The sequence below is a fragment of the Scyliorhinus torazame genome, chromosome 28, assembly GCF_047496885.1.
Source record: "Scyliorhinus torazame isolate Kashiwa2021f chromosome 28, sScyTor2.1, whole genome shotgun sequence".
Lineage (NCBI taxonomy): Eukaryota > Metazoa > Chordata > Chondrichthyes > Carcharhiniformes > Scyliorhinidae > Scyliorhinus > Scyliorhinus torazame.
This window is the reverse complement of record NC_092734.1, coordinates 7,454,151-7,477,179: the sequence shown is the minus strand read 5'-3', so window position 1 is coordinate 7,477,179 and position 23,029 is coordinate 7,454,151. Positions and strand designations below refer to the sequence as shown.

The 23,029-nt window shown below is 44.1% G+C and overlaps 2 protein-coding genes across 8 annotated transcripts in view; one reads left to right on the top strand and one right to left on the bottom strand.

The window, feature by feature from the left end:
- gbf1 (golgi brefeldin A resistant guanine nucleotide exchange factor 1) overlaps window positions 1–9,037 on the top strand; it is a 281,444-nt gene extending 272,407 nt beyond the window's left edge. For all 6 annotated transcript variants that reach the window (XM_072491408.1, XM_072491407.1, XM_072491406.1 and 3 more), the window contains 2 exons: window positions 5,508–5,657; window positions 7,506–9,037. In XM_072491408.1, coding sequence (XP_072347509.1) covers window positions 5,508–5,657; window positions 7,506–7,771 — 416 coding nt within the window. In that variant the 3' untranslated portion in view covers window positions 7,772–9,037. The remainder of the gene's footprint in view (window positions 1–5,507; window positions 5,658–7,505) is intronic.
- Window positions 9,038–9,577: 540 nt separating this feature from the next.
- Window positions 9,578–23,029, bottom strand: part of macroh2a2 (macroH2A.2 histone) — a 29,369-nt gene continuing 15,917 nt past the window's right edge. The window contains exons 8-10 of one of the 2 annotated variants that reach the window (XM_072491409.1): window positions 15,340–15,514; window positions 12,031–12,072; window positions 9,578–10,236 (exon numbers count right to left, since the gene is read on the bottom strand). In XM_072491409.1, coding sequence (XP_072347510.1) covers window positions 10,071–10,236; window positions 12,031–12,072; window positions 15,340–15,514 — 383 coding nt within the window. In that variant the 3' untranslated portion in view covers window positions 9,578–10,070. The remainder of the gene's footprint in view (window positions 10,237–12,030; window positions 12,073–15,339; window positions 15,515–23,029) is intronic. The other variant, XM_072491411.1, reaches the window with a different exon arrangement.

The window sequence follows — 23,029 nt, the reverse complement described above, 5'->3', positions numbered from 1 at the left end:
GGCCAGATCGGGTAAGGGCGTCTAATTTCCTTCCCTGAAGGATATTAGTAAAATAAGTTTTTACGACAGTGGTTTCATTGTTATCATTAGACTTTTAATTTTGGTCTTCCGGTGGCGGCCATGGAGTGAGTGGCGCACAGGGAGGCTCCTGCTTGAAAACGTAGGTTTTGGCCCCTTTTACCTGGATTTCAGCTGAAATGTTGTGCGGAGAATGGAGGGAGATTAGTTCTCCCCGGATGAGTATGTCTCGGGTTACCAAACCCGACAGAAGACAGAGAGAGCCCTGGCCCAAGAGTTGGAGAAGACTTGCGGCGCAGCATCAATTATAAAAATGGCGGCGGGGGAAGGGTCATCGTTGACTGGAAAGTTGCCAATGGAACAGTTGATGAGTTTCATTAAGGATGAATTTTGGCAGCAGAGTAAAGAAATGCAGAGTGACTGGTCAAAGGCGATTGAGGGGGCTGTGACACCTCTTTGTGGGACTTTGGAACTGGTGGATAAGAGTCTGGAGGCACAGGGGTGATGATCCAGGAGGTTGAGAATGTGATGTCTGACCAGAGTGACTGGATTGTGTTGCTGGAAGCGGAGATGGCGATCCTTGGGGGTGGGGGGGGGGTGGGGCGCGGCATGTGCAAGGCACTGCAAGCAAGGTGGAGGACCAGGAGAACAGGCAAAACCTTCAGACTGTGGGCCTAATGGAGGGAGTGAAGGGAATGAGTGCAACGGGCTGTGTCGCAAGGATTAAAGCCAGGTTGGTGGACGAGAAGGTGCTGGACACGAACCTGGAGACCTCTGAGGCAGAGGCCAAGAGCGGGGGAGCCGCCGCGGGTGGTGATTGTGCCTATGCACACATTCAAGTACAAAGAAAAGACCATGAGGTGGGCCAAAGCGCAGCGGGATTGCGATTGGGAAAGAAACTGAATCCGGATTCATCGGGACATTGGTGCTGAGGTGGCTGCGAGACGGCCGAGGTTCAACAAGGCCAAGGCAGTATTTTACCGGCACCACATTCGGTTTGGGGTGCTGTACAAAGCCAGATTTTGGGTCACTTTCGAGGGCTGAGAATATTACTTTGGGATGCCAGTGGAGGAGAATGGCTTATTAAGGAACATAAGCTGAGAGCGGGAGTATTCCTTCTCACGTGTACAGGGTATATTCCCGGATTGACTTTTTGTGGTGAGCCGGGTGGTGCCAAAGGGAATGGAAGATGTGGATTATGGGGGAATAGTGATTTTGGACCCCACACCACGCTACCTCGACGTGAGAGTTTGTTCGGGTCAGGCGCAGAGGCCGGGTGGAGGTTGGATCTGGAGCTTTTGGCTGACTACTTCTGTGGGAAGGTGGAGTGGCGATTAAGAATTATGTTGAGCTTAATCAGAATGGGGAGGTATTGGCAGCCACGTTTTGGGATGGCTTGAAGGCGGTGGTCCAGGGCAAAATTATTTTGTTCAATGCCCATAAGGATAGGATGGGGAGGGAGGAGCGTCGGTGACTGTTGGACAAGATAGTTGAGGTGGATAGGAGGTACTCTTTTGCCCCCACGAAGGAGTTGTTGGCAGAAAGAAAGAAGATGCAGGGGCAGTTTGACCGGTTCATGATAGGATGGACAGTGGGTGGCTGTGGAGGACGCAGTGTGAGTATGGGGCGAGTCGCATACTGGCCCACGAGCTGCGACAACGGGCAGCGTAGAGGGAAATTTTTCAGGGGGGTGGGGGGTCCGTGGTGTCCGAACCGGAGAGGATAAATTAGGTGTTTATGAGGGTCTGCATCGGGCTGAGTCGAGGGGGGAGGAGGCTGATATGGGCAGTTTTTAGATGGACTGAACTTCCTGGATTTGGAGGAGAGGAAGAGGCAGGCAATGGAGGATACGTTGGGGTTAAAGGAGGTGTTGGAGTGCATTGGTATGATGCAGTTGTGTAAGGCGTCGGGGCCAGATGGCTTCCCGGCGGAATTTTAAAAGCAATTTGCATTGGAGTTGGCCCCCCCATCTTTTGGACGTTTCATTTAGCGATGGGGAAGGGGGAGTTACCGGCTCTGCTGCCTCAGGTGGCAATTTCTCTGATCCCAAAAAGGGGAAGGATCCATTGGAGTGCGGGTCCCATAGGCCCATCTCGCTGCTGAATACGGAACTGAAAGTCCTGGCAAAGGTATTGGCGAGAAAGTTGGAGGGGTGTGCCGGAGGCGGTCTTGAAGGATCAAACGGATTTGGGAAGGGGAGGCAGCTCTCTAGTAACATTAGGAAGTTGTTAAACGTAAGTGGGGGGGAGGGAGAAGAGAGAGACACAGACAGAGGTGGTTGTGTCAGTGGACGCAGAGAAGGCCTTGGACTGGGTAGTTATTTGTTTGAAATCCTGGGGCGGTTTGGGTTGGGGCTGAGGTCTGCAGTGTGGGCTTGGTTGCTGTATGCGTTCCCATGGCAAGTATGCGAACAAATGAGAAGAACCCTGGGTATTTTGGGTTGCACAGGGGAATGAGGCAGGGATGTCCATTGTCCCCGCTGTTGTCCGCATTGATGATGACTGTCCGGACCTCAACTGAGTGGGATCAAGAGGGGGGCAGGGAGCACCGGGTGTCGATGACCTGTTGCTGTTCATGACGGACCCGTTAGAAAGCATGGGCAGAATGATGGGCTTACTGAAGAACTTCTCAGGCTATAAATTGAATGCTGGGGGAAACAAGATGTTCCCCATGAATGGGGCGGGGGTGAAATGGTGCCTCTGCCATTTAAGGTGGCATGGGAGCGGTTCCAGTACCTGGGGATCCAGGTAATTCGTGAGTTGGCCACAATGCATAAGTGGAACCTGACTAGGTTGGTGGAGAAGTTTAAGGGGGAACTTCGAAGGTGGGATATGCGATATGCTTCACCTAACATTGGTGGAGGCCGCAAAAATTCCTGTTTGTTTCAGTCCCTCACGATTTTCCTCCGCAATGCCTTTCTTCGGAGAGTAGATGCATTAATCTTGGAATTTATGTGGGCAGGCACAGTGCTGAAGGTGAAAAGAGGCTGGTGCTCCCAAATTTGTTGCATTATTGGGCAGCGAATTTGGAGGTGAGATGGTGGTGGGGTAGATTGGGTCCAATTAGCACAGTGGTTAGCACTGCTGCATCACGGCACCAAGGACCCAGGTTCTATCCTGGCCCTGGGTCACTGTGTGGAGTTTGCACATTCTCCCCGTGTCTGCATGGATCTCACCCCATAACCAAAACGTATGCAGGGTAGGTGGATTGGCCATGCAAAATTGCCCCTTAATTGGAAAACTTCTTTTAGAAAGGTTAGGGGAGTCTTTGCAAGGGGATGAGCCTGAGGAAATATACGAGTAGTCCGGTGGCAGAGTCGCCTATAAAAATTTGGAACCAGCTGAGGACTCAAATTTAAACTGGACCACATGTTGATGACCATTATGTGCGAATCACAGCTTTATGCCGGGGGTGCGATGTGTTGGAGGGGTTAGTGCAGGTCAGGGACATGTTTGCTGGGTTAGAGGAACTGCAGGAGAGGTTTAAGCTGCCGAGGGGGAGTGAATTTAGATATTGACAGGTGAAGGACTTTGCCCGAAAGGAGCTGCCTTCTTTCCCTCGGGTACTGGAGTATACGCTTTTGGAGAAAATGGTAGGATTGGGGACATATATGGTGATTGGGAGAGCAGGTCATGGGCTTAGTGAAAAAGATTAAGTGGAAGGAGTTAGGACGGGGACTTTGCTGCAAAGTAATGTGGCGAGTGAACTCGACCTCCTCCTGTGCAAGGATGAGCTTATACAATTTACGATGGTGCACAGGGCCCACGTGATTCAGGCCCAGATGTGTTTTTTTCCAGAGGTAGTGGACGGGTGTGGGAGGGGCCTGGCGAACCATGCCCATATGTTCCCCAGTGTGAGGAAGTTGGAGAGCTTTTGGGAGGTGGTGCTCGGGAACCGATCAAGAATTGTTGGGGCTGAGAGGTGAAGTAGGCCGATGTTGTGGCCCAGACTCTCTTGTCCAGTGATGGATACTTTTGAATTGGAGATCAGCCACGCCGCTGGGGATTGCGGCATGGTTGGGAGACTTGTACGAGTTTCTAAGGTTGGAGAAAATCATATTACCTTAAGTGGGTCGGAGGAGGGCCGGCCTCCAAGTGCGGTGGAAGCTGTTCATGGCTCGAGTTTGTCGTGGGGGGAGTAAATGGGGAAAAAAATGTACAAGCTGTTGGATGTTATGTTGAATATATTTGGAATAAAATACTTTTATATAAAAAAAAAAAAAAAAAAAACTTTTACTTTCATCTTCCATGGTGTGATTCAAACTTGGGTCCCCAGATTACTGGTCCAGCGACAATGCCACTACCTCCCAGTTTCCAGAGAACTTTATTAGCAAATGCCAGACCCAGAGTGTAAAAACAGGCACTGTCCAGCTAAGAATCAGTGCAAACAATTAAATCCTGAGGAAATGGGACATTTCCACCATTTTCTTTAAGTGCTTAAGTCATCAAACCATTTATGCACAGCCTGTTCAAGAAAATGCAATAATTTTGGTTTTCCAATTATTAATGAAGTTCTTCTAATGTGGCAAATGCATTGCAAGGGACTGAACATACAATGAGGCTCTTGCCATAACACAAAAACAGCACCCATCACCTTGGGTACAAATTTACCATCTGCTCGGAACCGCTGCAAGTGAAGGAAGCTGCTTTTGTTTGGGAGATGAGCTATATCAATCAGCGGCAGGTTTCAGCGAATTAGTGCAAAACATCTGTGGATTTTAGTTTTTAACCAAAAGGAATTATATATCCATTTGGTGTTACAGACTATTGATATCTCTGTCAAAAGATATTCAAACTGGTCCAAGCTTTTGCTGGTGTTTCTTTTGGGCTACCTGTTGGAAGTCTTTAACTATCAGTAACACTTGACAGAATGGAACGACTATCCTGTTCATTAATGTAATAGATTTTTTTAAACAACAGTATAAGGGCAATGCAAAACATTGACCATATAACTCCTAGAATAGTGGGATAATTTCTTACTGCTAGAGTTATGGCATGGAAGTTGAAGGGCTTCAAAATGAGTTTACTAAAAGCTGTCATTCTTGACTTACACTAAGTCAAAAGGTTCAAGCTCTATTCCTGAAACATGGGCACAATCTAGGCCAGTAGTCTAGTGCAGTTACTGAGGCAGTGCTGCCTTTCAGATGTTATGTTAAACTCAGGCCTTCGGCAAATTTAAAAGATTGCGTACAATTCCAAAGACCCCGCTCAAATCTGCTGTCATGTTTTTCATCATTGCAAGTGATTACATTTCAACGGTACTTTGACTGTGAAGTGCTGATATGTTCTGAAGATGTGAATGATGGATAAATGCGTTTGTAAAGCAGACAGGTATATGGCACTTAATCTTTTGATTCCTTGATGATAGTACTGATTTCTAGGCTCCAAATCTAACTTGATTTAAAAGATCCTAAATAAATATTTCAAGACACCTTTTGAACCGAAAATGTATGCAAATCTTTGTAAGAAAATTACTGATTTCTCTTGCAGATCCGAGTGGTCCAGCAGTTGAGCCATTGTCTCCAAATTCAATGCAACAGGCTAGCAGTGCACAAACATCTATAGTCCCAGGTTCAGAAGGAAACCCACCCACTGGCCAAGTAACTGCATCAGAAAACCTTGTTGAGGCTAGTGCCAAAGGTGAGTAGGAGCCACACAGCTTTATTAAGTAAAGTCCCATTTCACCGTTCTACACCAGAGTTTAGATTCGGAACAATTTTTCCACAAGATGGCAAACTTCGCAGTATTTCCATTCCTGCAAGAAATAGCATGTGGGGATTGGGGATACTTTCCGTAATCGGACAGCCCACCAGAATTGTTACAGCACAGATGATTGGATTGGATTGGATTTGTTTGTCACGTGTACCGGGGTACAGTGAAAAGTATTGTTCTGCGAGCGGCTCAACAGATCATTAAGTACATGAGAAGAAAAGAAAATACATAATAGGGCAACACAACATATACAATGTAACTACATAAGCACTGGCATCGGGTGAAGCATACAGGGTGTAGTGTTAATGAAATCAGTCTATAAGAGGGTCATTTAGGAGTCTGGTGACAGTGGGGAAGAAGCTGTTTTTGAGTCTGTTCATGCGTGTTCTCAGACTTCTGTATCTCCTGCCCGATGGAAGAGTGAGTAAGCCGGGTGGGAGGGATCTTTGATTATACTGCCCGCTTTCCCCAGGCAGCGGGAGGTGTAGATGGAGTCAATGGATGGGAGGCAGGTTCGTGTGATGGACTGGGCGGTGTTCACGACTCTCTGAAGTTTCTTGCGGTCCTGGGCCGAGCAGTTGCCATACCAGGCTGTGATGCAGCCCGATAGGATGCTTTCTATGGTGCATCTGTAAAAGTTGGTAAGAGTTAATGTGGACATGCTGAATTTCCTTCGTTTCCTGAGGAAGTATAGGCGCTGTTGTGCTTTCTTGGTGGTAGCGTCGACGTGGGTGGACCAGGACAAATTTTTGGAGATGTGCACCCCTAGGAATTTGAAACTGCTAACCATCTCCACCTCGGCCCCGTTGATGCTGACAGGGGTGTGTACAGTACTTTGCTTCCTGAAGTCAATTACCAGCTCTTTAGTTTTGCTGGCACTGAGGGAGTGATTGTTGTCGCTACACCACTCCACTAGGTTCTCTATCTCCCTCCTGTATTCGGACTCATTGTTATTCGAGATCCGGCCCACTATGGTTGTATCATCAGCAAACTTGTAGATGGAGTTGGAACCAAGTTTTGCCACGCAGTCGTGTGTGTATACAGGGAGTAGAGTAGGGGGCTAAGTACGCAGCCTTGCAGGGCGCCGGTGTTGAGGACTATTGTGGAGGAGGTGTTGTTGTTCATTCTTACTGATTGTGGTCTGTTGGTCAGAAAATCGGGGATCCAGTTGCAGAGTGGGGAGCCAAGTCCTAGGTTTTGGAGCTTTGATATGAGCTTGGCTGGGATTATGGTGTTGAAGGCGGAGCTGTAGTCAATAAATAGGAGTCCTTGTTTTCGAGATGCTCTAGGGATGAGTGTAGGGCCAGGGAAATGGTGTCTGATGTGGACCGGTTGCAGCGGTCAAGGCGTTCTGGGAGTATGGAGGTGATGTGCTTCATGATCAACCTCTCGAAGCACTTCATTACGACTGAAGTCAGGGCCGCTGGTCGGTAGTCATTGAGGCACGTTGCCTGGTTCTTTGGTACCGGTATGATGGTGGTCTTCTTGAAGCAGGTGGGGACCTCGGAATGGAGTAGGGACAGGTTAAAGATGTCCGTGAATACCTCTGCCAGCTGGTCCGCGATGAGGCCGTTTGGCAGTTTCAAAAATTAATTTTGTTTATTAAAACTGCGGTGGCTCTGTAGTTTGGACATTTTCACAGACAACTTATGATAATACAGAACTGCACCAGATTTTCAATGTTTTAATACAATGGGGTGAAAGGATTATTCTACTTGATTGTGCTAGCCAATTTGAAGTATAATATTGATTAAATAGATTTTGTTTGTCTCCCAGAAACTGAAAATGCACGAGTTGGAGGAACTCCCAGACGTACTCCAATATCTACACCAGTGAAGATGAGCGTTGGTTCAGACAGTAATCAGTCACTTGCTCAATCTCCATTAATTCTGAAACCTCTTACTTCATCACTGCAAGTTGGCGTTCCATCCATGCCTTTGCCTATCATACTTAATCCAGCCCTAATTGAAGCTACATCTCCTGTCCCACTGTTGTCCACACCCAGGCCTGCTACCACCTCCACTGCATCGGAGGTGAACTAATAGCACCAGGGCACGAACCATTTTTTTTTTTTCATACATCTGTGAATTATTCGTGCTTTTTGCACACTCGGCAACTGTTTTGTAGGTGCGCTGTTATGACAGTCACTTCCTTCCTTCTGCCCACTTTTGTATTACAACTCTCCTGTTTCAAACCAAACACACCGAGTGTGCAATCTGTATTGAACAAGTCACCCACCAACATTGCAGCAGTTCTTACCTGCTACTGTTGGAAGAGCCATAGAATAAACATCCTAGAGATGGGATGTTGAAGATGTGAAGGACATCTGTGGCACATTGCAGTTTTGTTCAGACTGTTAGCTGTTGAGAATGTTTTATTATCTGAAAGTGAATTATTCATCTTGGCTATAATGTTCTGCCCCCTTGCCCCCAACAATTGATCACTGGATTGACTTTCCTTACAAACCAGAAGTTGCACAGTAAACGTTAAAGCTCTCAATATTGAAGTGTAATTAACAATGTTTAAATATTTTTTTGAATCCTACCTTTGTGTTGCAGCCCCTTAATGTCAGTGGCTGACCTGTTGGTAATTAATTTAATGATACAGTAGGACTTTGATTAACCATACAAAAGAGCAGTGAAGATTTTGCGGTAATAAAATTCAGGATAATTCCTGAGGAAATTTGTGAAGAGGACAATGATTTTAACTAAACAATTTGTGCATAATAGCACCATTTAGTGATGCTTACTTCCTTTTCCAATGTAGGGCCCACACTCCTCACCCCATTTTTTTTTTTTCTCGCACCAATCGTCTAATGTTCCACCCCTGTTCACTGCAGTCAAAAAATGCACCTGGGTTCCAAATATAAAACATTAACAATGTAAATATGGAATTTTGCAGTAAGATTCACTTAATATGAAAGTGCTAGTGGATATGTAAGCCTTGCTTTACATTCCAGTCCTGTTTCCTTGTCATGCTGATATCGAAGATTAGCCATAAATGACTCCAACATTGATCACTAAAGGCATGGAAGGCCAAAGCTTGTGTAATTTGAGACCAACAGAATCTATATTTAAGTCTTTACGTTACTTTGTTCCAGATTTTGTACATTTGTCTGATTTTAATTTAATGGTAATGTGTGGAAAATGTCAGCAGGACCTTCTGTATCTGCAAACTTTCATGATCTGTTCCACTGTACTGTAAGGTTGGTTAAGAACAGTAACATAATAAAGGTAATGTATATAAATGAAGGTAGAAAAATTTAAATGTACTTTTTACAAGAGTAATAAATATCAAATAAAAAGAAATTTAATTGGTGGTTTGTTGATATAAGTAGATGCTCAGCTCACATGGTCAACATAGCAATTGCCACCTGTTGAAGACAGGCAGCATGAAATGACTGAACATTTATAATCATTCTTTTAGCATAATCACCTGTCCTTTAGATTTGGCTTAACCACTACAATGTGATCATAATTTCATTAACTCTCATCTCAATGTGGTGAGATCCAAGATGGATGAATCCCTGTTATAAATTCTCTGGTCCCATTAGAATAGAGGTGCGTGAAAACAGTTATTTCAATATAAAATCAAGATTAACCCAAAATCCACTTTTCTATTTCTTGGTTACTGACTGGAACAAACCATGAGTGCTTAGTTCATACAGGTTTTAGAGAAAGATCAACAAGCACCCTGGGTCGCACTCAGCCCATACACAGTGGACTTTTAACGTGAGAGATGTTAGACAACCGGCTCAACAAAAGAATCACCAACTTCGCATGTCAAGAGCTGCTACATATTTCCTTATGGTGGATGGTCTTCCTTCCCAATACCAGAACGCAATACAATATTTGTTTCATTTTTATTTTTTTAAAAAGCTGTTACACTATCAAACTACAGCAATGGTACAGGGAGACATAATGCAGTCAAATTGCTGCTTCATTTAAATTGTTCTTTTACACACTGGAATGTGAAACCAATGTACTAGCTTAAAAGGGATACTTAAAACCACGTGTACATGGAGTCTTCCACAATTAAAAAAAACTACACTTAAGTATCAGCAAAATCATCAAAAGAAATTTAAAGATGCACAGTATCAAGGTTGTTTTCTGATTTTTTCCCCATAAAGTAAATTTCAAAACTTTTTCCCTGCTTGGGAGAAGTACTATAAAAAACGTATTTAAAGTTTACACTTCAGAACGTGTTCATGATCACAGAACTCATACTTTGCACCTTCTTGTTTACTTATTAAACACACATACGCACACTTATCTGTATTGTCAGACAAAAAGCTGTTAAAAATCCCCAGCTTTCCATTTAAAAAAAAGGATTAAAAACAGGTTACTTTGTGTCAAGTTTTGCCATTTCCTGCACGTAGATACCGATGCTTTCACTGTCGAATAAGACAAAAAATATGTTCTTCAGCGATGATGACGTTGTGTTAACAAAATAATTGGAGATGGCCTTGAGGATATGCTGTGCTGCAACGTGCTTTGGGAAACAATTTCTGAAGATAAGAAAACAAATTAACTATTACTTCATTTATCAAACCTTATTTCTACATCACTTGGGGCTGTGCACCCGCTAAATTTGTATCGATCCATAAAAGGCAAAATCTTTTAATACCTTGCAGATATGTATAATGCTGCAGTTGCCCATTTGCTTTTGTTTTATAGAATTCAATGGTAGTACGGTGTAGCTTAAGACATCCCGCTTTATAAAGCCAATTAAAACTAGGGTGCATACAACATGGATTCACAAGGAAGTCCGGGAAAGGTGGAGAGTATTTTCGTGATGCATAAAATGCCCGTATGATTTTTTAAAATTCAGGACGTTTGTTGGAGTGAATGGGCAAAGATTGATGAGAATTTTAAATAAGTGTAAGAGGAAAGTAATTGGAATTTTCTTCTACACATGCCAGTTGCACTTGAGACCACCATGTTTGAAGATAAAATGAAAATCCTATAGAGCTGTGTGAATAAAAATGTTTACTGGAAGGAGTGATACAAGTGGCTAATTAAAGGTCAAACTGGCTACCCGATAGATGCTCAGCTGCATCAAAAATCTTTTGTTGTCCACAATTGAGACATCCATGTATAGAAGTTCAAATGCAAAGGTTGTTGGAGTTCATCGAATATAATTTATTTTTGTTGTGTCTTAGTGGCTACTCAAGGACAATTTTATCCCTCCTATTTTCCACACAGGTTTCCCCGAGTGTCTGATCCAGTTTAAAATGTTTGTACTGAATGAGAAAAGCAGATTTCTTCAGTGCATTCCCTTCACCTGTAACTTCAGATCAACCATAGGAGAAATAAGCGCGAGTAATTCTGCAAAATGACTGGTCTTCAGCTTTCATCCACAATTGCTGACAAGAGTTCTGTTTGGCTACGAGGTCCACTTCTTTAGAACAAAGCCTTTATCAACTAGTCTTCAGTCAGAACCAGTACATGATTTAAATCATTTCTACTATTGCTGCATCAGTGCCCAAATCCAATGGAATGTTGGCAGTGGAGGTTTTCTATCACGTTTGCCAACTTGGCAGTCTCAAAATATCTTCAGAAAGCAGCAAGAGACCAGGTGGAAACTCCTGGTCATATATTCGGTCCTAGATTCCACCTAAAACTAGTGTTAACATCCTCTGTTTAGCAGACTCGAGGCCATTATGTAACGCATCCAGGACTGTCAGAATCAAAGTTAGAGGCCATTTCAGTGACTGAGTTTGCTGCTTTGTGCTCGGTCCAGAACATCACGTTCAGTTCCAGAAACATGCAGACCATGACACCAAAGCAACTGGTATGGTCGAGGGGACGTTATCCTTATATATTTCAATGCCAATGGAAAACTAGATCTAAATATCTGTATCTTTGTTGTACTACAACTATTATTGTAAAACCTACCACCTGCCCTATTTCCATGACTGAATGGTTCATCTCCCACTGTGCACCTGACTAATTCCAATCCATAGCTGACATGGGGCATTTGAACTGCTAAAAGTATGGTTGCACAATTCCAGAGTTAACAATGTCATAATTAATACTTACTGTAACAATGGGAGGTATTCATCCTGATCAATTATTTGAGAAATGATGACACATCAAGCAGTGATTTGATGGATCAGGGAGATTCCTATAGATGCACTGTTTTATGGGCTAGTTAAAGGAATTGTTGGGTACCAATGGTGGTGTCTCAAGGCACCAAACTTGGCATCCTCTCCTTCCTAATAATAATGAACAATCTTCAGGTTCAAGGACAATGTTAAATATGTGGATTTGACCACCGTAGAAGCATTTGAACATCCTACCTTGGCTGGTTTGCAGACCGACCTGAAGCTCGAGAGCTGGTCCTGTCCAATGACATGGAAATCAACCCCAAAAGACAAAAGAGTTTATTATTAATTTTACGAGGGGGTGATCTGCATTACGATAGCTCCCACCGTGAAACTTGCATAAAATGACAGAACAGAAATAGGCCTCTTGGCTCGATGGATCCAAGCTCCACACGAGCTGCCTCCCAGTTCAGGGAATAATGAGGGTTTAAATTGTGACACTCAGATTAATCCTATGCACAAAAAAAATGGCTGCCATTACCCGGCAGTCAAGTGATGGTATTCCAAAGGCATACCTTCAATGCATCTTAGATTTGGGGGTGGGGGGGTGGGCAGGGAGAAGGAGGAAAGTGGGACGGTGCGCAGGTGTGACATACCAAATTATTGATTCAGCTGTGCTAAAATTAAAAGTGGTCACAATACTTAGCAAAACGGGTGCATCAATGACCACTAGTGGAGTATAGAAAGTTTGTTGCAAACAAAAAGGTCTTTTGCAATTTCATCTAGTTTTCATTTGACAAATTTAACATTAGGACTTCAAGAATGAATAAACCCTTCACTCTAATGGAATCTGCTCCTTAAGAATTTTCATAAATTTGTTTTGAAAACACTGTTTTACCATTACAATTTTTAAATAGTGGTATTTTTAAATAGACAGCTAAAATTTCCCAATGTTTTACTAACACTGATATGGTACTAATAGTTTTAACAAATCATTAGTTTAACAATATAGTTTAATTTTACACCACCAATGCTCAAAAGAGCTTTGAAAGATTCTGGAATCTGTTGGCATGGAAACTTTGTTCAAATCCCTACATCTCCTCACATCCCCATTTAACTTCAGCCCACAACTCATCAAAAATGTGGACTCCCTGCCACTGACTAGTGCCATCTAGATTCCAAGCTCTGCAGTTCCCTTCTCAAATTTCTCTTCCCCTGCCTTTCAGACATTGCTTGAAACCGCTCGTAGATAAAGTATTTTGCCATCAGTCCCAATGCCTCTTCCTTTGGCCATGTCAACTTGTAGATTATTTTCTTGTGAAGCAGTAACTTAGGTTTTATAAAGTGTCTTTAAGGCAGGCACTACCAACATGTATAACTTTAAACAACAACTAGCAGATCTGCCTTTGCTACTCTTTCAGAGAACAGACCGAGGTTCATCCAAATGCTACAAATCTGAAAGTAAGCCATGGGAGGGGGTCTATGTTATCCTGCAAATCTAAAAACCGCCCACGCGCTAAAGGACGCATTTGTATATCCTTTGCCAGCACTTGGGACAAAACAGCATTTGGTAAGGTGTATTATGCTCGAATGTTATCCAAGGGAGCATCAGAGGTTATCTATTTGAAGTAAACTTCATCCAATTCAGAGTATTAAGAAATATTTGGCCATCACTCTTCTGACAATCCAGGAAGGAGAGCTAGGCCGATAGGAGCCAATGTGAAGAATGTCTGCTTGCATCCAATTGTCAGGATTCTCTAGTTTGCAGGAGAAAGTAGTTTCTTTTTCATTGTACCTGTGACACCCACTGATTTCAGACGTGCCTCAAGTACTCACAGGTTTGCAAAGTTCGCAATCTCGATAACTGGCTTGTTAAATGCACATGAGCTGAATTACATTCACAAAGCCCACAGCCTTTTCTATTACATGACAAAACCAGTTGAAGGCTTCCATGGCAATTTAAAATGAATGATGGCCCAATCACAACTTCATTGAGACATCACAGCCTTTACTGGAACCATGGTGCAAGATGCCGATAGCCAGTTAATAGGTTTCAGACATTGCTCAAAGATTGAGCTACAGCGTATACAAAGGTGATGTTCCAAACCAAAATACGGAATCCACGCTTCTGGCAATATATTCCTGCAGTTGTTGCCTTTGCTACCCTCCAACCTCAACCACCAAAGCTTTAATATTGCAGTCCAAAATACACAAAGAAGTTGGAATTATTGCTAGTCTAGTTTCAGTTGTTGTCCTAGGCTCATTGCAAGGTCCATTCTCACTCCAAGAGCCCAAAACCTTGGCACATGCAGAGAACCAGTGGATTTAGTCAGTAGGATCATGATCCTATCCCATGCATTATTAAACCCTGTACAGAATAGTAGACACCATAATCTTGTATTAATTAGCTTGGTCACTTGTAGATTTATTTGCTTCAAGACAGCACAGCTGAAAGTGTTGATCTTCTTTCCTTCAATGCCCCATTCATTTACAGGCGAACAGAAGTAACGGGGTTAAAGTAATATCACATTGTATTGATCACAATATCCTTGGCTTCAAGATCAAATCCCTTTTGCTCAATCTTCTTCATGCCCTTGTAACCAAGGTAGATCCTGCTTGGGTGTAGAGAGCTTTTTCAAAATGGGCTAGCTCTAGCAATTCTAAGTACATTTTAGCCACAAAAAGAGTGTAGTTTCATGCACGAAGTGTATAGAAAAGACGTGCAGTTTGGTATAGCAGGACCCACCCTTAAGAAGAGTTGAGTGTTGGGATTATTATGTACTGTAGAGCAGCACATTCATTGGCAGTCATCCCAAATATTGAGTATTTTGGCAATGGGAAAATAATGTTTACATTCATAGAACTTTTCACCACTGTGATTGACCTCACTATTTGGCAACTTTAACTGAAGAAATACATTCAATTACAACTCATTTAGACATCACATCCTTGACAGGAGCCATGATCCAAGCTACCATCCCCACTCGGAGCAAATAACAAGATTTGTTCCCAGTGGAAGAAACACCGTTTCAAGTCATTTTATTTTCTCCAGTTGGTCATTCCCTGTTCTAACACCAATACTAAATCCTGCAGTCTGAACATTGCCAGATTTCACATCCAGAGGGTGTTTAGTGAATTACTGATGCAGCTATAACTGGCATCTACCCATTTTCTTCTGTAGTTCTCGGACCACAAATGTGGGTCCCCATAATGGAGGGAAGCAACCTATCTTCAAGTGGCATGACATCCATTTTATTTGAAAGAAAGTGGGGGAGTTAGTTTTAAATTTGAGATTGGAATACATTTCTCCTTTTATAGAGGTAGAGTTCTAGCAGAGAGAGTTTGCAAACAACCTGATCAAAGTAAAATAATGACTTATAATATTACCTTATTTTAATAAGTCCCACTATGACTCATTGTAAACAATCATATGCTAGCTCAACTGCAACATAGATTGCTATTATTTAAAAAATACAGCACATATGTATGCAGAGTGATTCTCTAACCAGTACTTTTAAAAAAACTAATAAGTTTTAACAAATACTAACAAGTGATAAATTTTACCTGCTACTGGCGATGGATGGGAAAGCAATTGTTTTCAGCTTCTTCTCATCTGCCAAGGTCAGGCAATTCTTCACAGTTTTTTCCAGTTGCTCTTCACATTTATCAGCTCCCCACTGTGGGACGTTGCAGTGAATGACGAACTTTGCTGGCAATCCAGGGGCCTGACCCAAAACAGCTACAATAGACCAAGAGGGTTAACTGACAACTAACGACTCAAAAGATATTTATTTGACCTCTTATAAAAGTTCTTTAAAAAAAACAGCATATTAAGTGTTCGGCAGTATTCAAATTGGGAAGCCAATTGCTAAGTTCATACAGATTTCTGTACGTTTCAAGGCCACTGAAACAAAGGTAGTTAACAATGTGCTATATATCTATACATCAGATACCGTATGCTCAATTCGACTGGGATTTCAGAATATCTTTCCAAAGTAGATAAATAACGAATGAAGCGGCCAGACTTTTTGAAACTTCTATTTGGTCTAGCATTTTTGACTTGCTATTATCAGGATCTCCACTCTGGCATGGTAGTCTCTGCCACACTTGCTGCAGTTGCCAGGACAGTGGGCTAGGACTGGATTCAAGGGAGCGTTTTCTCTGGTTTCCTTCTCAGCCAGCTGAGCTTTGTTTCCCCATGTTTTGTCCGATGCCCTTCTGAAGTCAGCCTCCAGCCGCTGCAGTTGTCATAAATGTCTGGCATCTTCATATCACGATCGCTGTATCACAGAGATGGACGTCTAGAATGTCCAGTTCACAGTACAGAAGGTCTTCGGGTATAGAGCGATCATTATTCAAAGAAAATGGCTGAGCCATAGCAGACATTGTTGGTTAATAATGATTGTGTGGGGACAATTGCAGAGGCTAGCTATGTGAAGCTACCAACCAGCTCCAGATTCACATAAAATGCTTATTGATGGCAACATGGTAACGTCCAGGAGCATTACAATAGCCTTTCTGACACATGATCAAACCAAACTCTTTACAGGCATGAGTGTATGTCTATTTGCCACGGAAAGTGTTCAATAGTATGGCATACTAGTGAAACATCATACAGCAACTCTGATGAGAATTAGTGCACTTTTGTCTTGGATCTCAGATGAACAAGGTGACATCCTCCGTAGATGAACTAGAAACATATGACAACAAAGAGAAGGATATGCAAACAGATATCAGCATCAGAAGACAACTGCCAAGCCCACTGAGGGCCCCTCTGTCTGAACCAGAACCTTGCAAGCTGCTGGAGGTCATGTTTCTTTAAAAAAAAGTCTTGGGATAGACATGCCATGGGCAAAGTCATCATTTATAGCCCAGCCCCAGAAAAAGTGGCGATGAGCCAGCTTCTTGAGACATCGCAGGCAGAATTGCAAGATTTTGACCCAGTGCCTACACCAGTCCATGTAAGGATGTAATGAAACTTTGTTCTTCAAAGCGTGAAGCAAGTGCATGTGTTTGGGATGCTTTGGGCTGTAAGTAAAGTCACCACAGTCTCAGATGACCATAGGCTGCTTTCCCCTTTGAGGGGGAGAGCTGATTGGTGGCGATTTAACCCGAGGGTCACCACATCTCAGATGAGGAGCAAGGTTGAGAAGGCTTCATTAATAACATCAGTCGGCACAGGAATTGAATCCACGCTGTTGGCCTTGTTCTGCATCACAAATCAGCTGCCCAGCCAACTGAGCTAAACTGGCTAAAAAAAGTTGTATACTGAAGGAGGCAGAGGAAATTGCTGACGCCTTGACGGAAATCTTTGGATCTTCACGGTCTTCAGGTGATGGCCCGGAGAATAGCCAATGTTGTTTCTTTGTTTAAGAAGGGTAGCAAGGATAATCCAGGGAACTACAGGCCGGTGAGCCTTACGTCAGTGGTAGGGAAATTACTGGAGAGAATTCTTCGAGACAGGATCTACTCCCTTTGGAAGCAAGTGATCGTATTAGCGAGAGGCTGCATGGTTTTGTGAAGGCGAGATCGTGTCTCACTAACTTGATCAGAGTTTTTCAAGGAGGCCAAAGATGATTGATGCAGGTAGGGCAGTGGATGTTGTCTACATGGACTTCAGTGAGGCCTTTGACAAGGTCCCTCATGGCAGACTTGTACAAAAGGTGAAGTCACACGTGATCAAAGGCGAGCTGGCAAGATAGATACAGAACTGGCTTGGTCATAGAAGGCAGAGAGTAGCAATGGAAGGGTGTTTTTCTGATTGGAGAGCTGTGAATCCGCAGGGATCAGTGCTGGGACCGTTGCTGTTTATAGTATATATCAAATTTATATATATATATAAAAATGATTTGTAGGAAAACGTAACTGGTCTGATTAGTACGTTTGCGGACGACACAAAGGTTGGTGGAATTGCGGATAGTGATGAGGACTGTCAGAGGATACAGCAGGATTTAGATTGTTTGGAGACTTGGGCTGATGGAGTTTAATCCGGACAAATTGAGGTCATGCATTTTGGAAGGTCTAATACAGGTAGGGAATATACAGTGAATGGTAGAACCCTCAAGAGTATTGACAGTCAGAGAGATCTTGGTGTACAGGTCCACAGGTCACTGAAGGGGCAACACAGGTGGAGAAGGTAGTCAAGGAGGCATATGGCATGCTTGCCTTCATTGGCCGAGGCATTGAGTATAAAAATTGGCAAGTCATGTTGCAGCTGTAAAGAACCTTAGTTAGGCCACACTTGGAGTATAGTGTTCAATTCTGATCGCCACACGACCTGAAGGATGTATAGGCTGTAGAGTGGGTGCAGAAGAGATTTACCAGGACGTTGCCTGGTATGGAGGGCATTAGCTATGAGGATAGGTTGAATAAACTTGCGTTTGTTCTCACTGGAACCAAGGAGGTTGAGGGTTGCCCTGATAGAGGTGTACAAAATTATGAGGGGCATAGACAGTGGATAGTCAGAGACTTTTTCCCAGGGTAGAGGGGTCAATTACTAGGGGGTAGAGGTTTCAGGTGCGAGGGGCAAGGTTTAGAGGAGATGTACGAGGTAAGTTTTTTTTTTTTTTTTACACAGTGTAGTGGGTGTCTCGAACACGCTGCCGGAGGAGGTGGTGGAAGCAGGGACGATAGTGATGTTTAAGGGACAAATACATGAATAGGACGGGAATAGAGGGATGCGGACCCCGGAAGTATAGAAGATTTTAGTTTAGACGGGCAGCATGGACGGCCCAGACTTGGAGGGCCGAAGGGCCTGTTCCTGTACTTTTCTTTGTTCTTTGTATGTGAAACAATCTGGCTTCTGAAAAAGACTGCCCAGTGGCTTTCTAAAATTCTACCTCATTCCTGTCACCGTTAAATTAAAAGACTCAAGTCTTGCATTGAACTCCATGCGCTGGATTTTCATCACGCTGGTTGGCAGGGAGGGGTATTGGAGTGGGAGAAAGCCAGCATGGGCAGTCCTGGTGTGGGCCTAATAAAATGTCTCCCTCTGTTGCCAATTCAGTTCTGCAAAATTTTAATAGGTTGCACTGTAAGCATAAAGTATCATTGATCTTTGTTGACTGATGTGGACATGGGCCAAATGGCCGCCTGCACTGTAAATGATAATGAACCGGACTACACTAATCCCATTTTCCAGGGCTTACCTCATAGCCCTGGAAGTTAAGGCAGCTCAAATAAATATCTAAATACAATGCTGCAAGAGTTTGTGATTCAACCACCCTCTGAAGGCAGCGGGTTCCAGACTTCCACCACCTTCTGGGCGTAATGGCTCCTTAACTCCCCTCTTAGCCTTCTACCTCAAATAGATTCCCCTGGGTTACTGACCCCTCTACTAATGGAACGTGTGCCTTTGTATTAATGCGATCAATGCCCCTCAGTCTTATTCACCTCGATCAGGTCGCATCTCAACCTTCGTTGCTCCAAAGAAAACAGCTCAGCCTATCCAAATCTTTCAGGCAGCATCCTTCCTCTGTACTCTCTCCAGTGCATTCACATCCTTCCGATAATGTGGTGATTGAAACTGCATAGTACTCCAGGTGTGGCCAAACTAGTGCTTTATACACTTCCAGCATGACTATCCCCCACCCCACTTGTATCTTGCACTTCAGCCAACCCACATGCCTTCTAAACCCTATCTATCTGCCCTGCCACATTCTGTGGATATGCAGTCCATTGTCCTCTGATCTTCAGTATTATCCAGGGTCCTACCATTCAGTGTAATCCTTTGCCTCGTTAGGTTCCCCAAGTCCTTTACCTCACACTTTTCCAGGGTTGAATTCCATTTGCCACTGTCCTGCCCAATCCGTTGATATCCTCCTGCAGTCTACAGCTATCCTCCTTACTACTTACCACTCTGCCAATTTTAGTGCCATCTGCAAACTTTTTGATCATACCAAATTTAATTCCAAATCATTCATTTATATCACCAATTGCAAAGGCCCCCAACACTGAGCCCTGCAGAACCCCAATGGAAATGCCTTCCAGTCACAGAAACATTCCTCAACCATCATCCTCTGCTTTCTGCCTCTTGAGCCACTTTGGGATCCAATGTACCACTTTGCCTTGGAGCTTATCAAAAGACTTGTTAAAGTCCACATAGGCCACATCAAATGCTCCTGGCTACTTCGTCACAAAATTGTTTTGCAGGCTAAGCTTTGAACTGGTGTACTTAATGGCACAGTTGATGTAGTTACTGGTCAATATCTCAGTTGGCTCAGTAGATAGGAACTCGGTAGATTCTTCACCCATTTAGGCTCCGAGAGTTCTCGCTCTGAGGGACTGATGTCCCAATCGGTCTCTACACCACCTTGCCAAGTGGCTGCATGCTTTCACATGCAAAAAGTCTCAGTACAGTGATGCCATTGAGTTCAGGGTCAGCTCTCCAGTCAACCTTCAACTTGCAAGCTCACCAGAGGACGACAGTCACAAATCACCTGGCTGCCACTAGCCTCATCATTCCAGAGCAAATGTGCCCTCTGAATGAGCTGTGGCCCCCAGGAGTCTTGCTGCATAATATAAGCCCATGCCACTCTGGCATTCACACACTAACGGGGAGGCCACCATGCCTAAACATGGCAAAACCATCACTAGTTCACCAGCCCTTATCATGTCAGCATTGCACGCTAATGATGCATCCCATAAAAGATGAATATACATACATGTATTTCATCTGCTCCAATGCCAGAATGTCACAGCAATCCAGCAGTCAGGAGAGCCTGGACTCCGCAGTTCCACAATTATCACACCAGGGCCTTGAGCTATTGGTACAGGTATTTAATGACAGGAAGGAAATCCTTTTACTTGGCAGGCCGCAACTTGTCACTGATCTTCACCAAAACAGCATAGGCCAAGACAGCTGAGGTAGTGAGTGCTTCGAGGGAGCACCACCAAAATATCCATGCAGTGCAAAAAGAGGTTTCAAGAACACCCTGTGATCTGGAGAGAGGTGAGTGAGGCCTCCAGCTACTGTTTCCCCATTGGCTCCCAGATTGCAACATGTACAGCAGCTGAAGGACATAGGGTGGAATGAACCACGGATACTGACACAGCACCAGTGCATGGATTTGACCACTGATGGATAACTGCCTGTTGTTGATGGAGAGTTCCCCTTTCCAGGTAGACATGATTGTGGAAGATGGGACAGCATGGTGGCGCAGTGGTTAACATTGCAGCCTCACCGAGGTCCCAGCTTTGATTCCGGCTCTGGGTCACGGTCCGTGTGGAGTTTGTACATTCTCCCCGCGTTTGCGTGAGTTTCGTCTGCAAAACCCAAAGATATGCAGGATAGGTGGATTGGTCACGCTAAATTGGAAAAAATTAATTGGGTACTCTAAATTTTTAATAAATGATTGTGGAAGATGCTGACGCAAATTTGATGAGGTTGTGGTGTTTGCGGGAGGCAGGGAGTTAGGTGTGTCCCATTAGATGCAATAAAATATGCCAGCATGCCAAGCTCCAGACGGTGTGAAATTCCCCATCATTGTGAAACCCGATGTACCACTTGTCAACGTACCACTTGTCAAAGTACTCTGTTGATTATTCTTTTTTTCTATGTACATACTGTGTACGTTCCCTCGGCCACAGAAAAATACTTTTCACTGTACTTCGATACGTGGCCATAAATCAAATCAAACTCACAGCTTCTCTTTTCTTCACTTGTATCCGAGAGATCCTAGCTGGTTGCTCCCGGCTTCACAAGTTGAGGAATCTCTTGGACATCAGGAAAACGAGACGTCCTAAGATGTGGCGTCACATCTAACTAGCGCACCAGAGCTGATACCTGCACTTTAATGCGTGATAGTAAATTCTGTGGCTTTGGAGGAGAAGCACATCACATGTGCAGGAGGAAACATGTACAGCAGAGCTATCTATGGACAGTTCCCCTTGGAGGAGGGAGGACATTGGGGATTGAGGCTCTTCCTCACTCCCCACAGTTCTGGGTCACCAACTGCTACACTATCTGCAGGGAACTCCGAGATTGGCAATCTCATGCATGGTGAGTTGTCCATGGAGCAGATGATCGTGACAACGCCATGTGCTCGAAATTCAGACTCCTCTCACGAGAGAACTGCCAACCACATGGAAAGCCACAAGGGGCAGCAAATTGAGTGCATGCAAGAGCAATATGATGTCCTGTATCAGCTCTCTTTAGCCTGGAGCAGTCAGTTCAGACCCAGAGGGTTGGTGTAACTGGAGTAGAGAGAAGCTTGCAAACCTTCAACACGGCACTCGTACAATTTGCCGATTCATGGAGAGGAGGACGGCCAGCAGCAGACTCCTGGAAACTTGACTAAAATCCGAGGATGAGTGTTCTATGCAGCTTGTGGGATCCCGAATAATCCTCGGGTTTCCTTGCCCCTCTGACAAAAGGGGCATCTATTGTAAGTGTCTGATGCCTGCTGCGCTGCAGAGATGTTGGCAGTCACAGGAAGGGCCCCAATAGGCCCCCGCACAACGATCCTCACAGCTACTGATCAGTGGCCGTGAGCAGCTGACTCACCTCAGTCAACAAGGTGCATATATCGTTGGGAGTGTCCATGTTTGCCAGGCACGACGCTCCATGTCTCACACATAACGAACTTAAAAGTAGCTGTTTCTTTCAATGCTCCTTACAAATCAATGGCAAGTGCTATTTACAATGTGGCAAGTACTATTTACAATGTACACATCAGCAGGTTCTCATCAGTATCAGTGGAGATTACAAGTCCACCTCCATGCAATGTTAAGAATTTTGAAGGATGTTCACACGAGTGACCTGTGTAGGCTGACACTTGTAGTGCCAGCCATGTCTTCATGTTCAACACTCAAGGACCTTCAGCTGAAACATTGCTTGATCACTAGAATGCTTGCAATAAATGCAAGCAAATGGGGTTAGCTTAAATGTTTTTTTGGTTGGCATGGACTAGTTTGGGCCGAAGGGCCTGTCTTCATGCCGTAGATTCTATGATAATGGCACCCGGCATGGATATCTCGGATTCCCCGGGCATAGCCACACCATGTTCTTGAGGGTAACTAGCGATGGACAATAAATTGTGGCCTAGCCCATTTTCTGTAAATTAATTTTTTAACATGTCACTGCAGTCCACTTCCACATCTGTGCCTCTTCCTCTCAAGTCCCCAGGTCCATTTTCTCAATCTGCATGCTCCTCCTCTGACAAGGGGCCATCTTCACACACTGCCTTAGCACCACTTCCCTTTGCTGGCAGATGTGTACTGTATGCTGGCATGACTAGTACACTTTAATTTCATC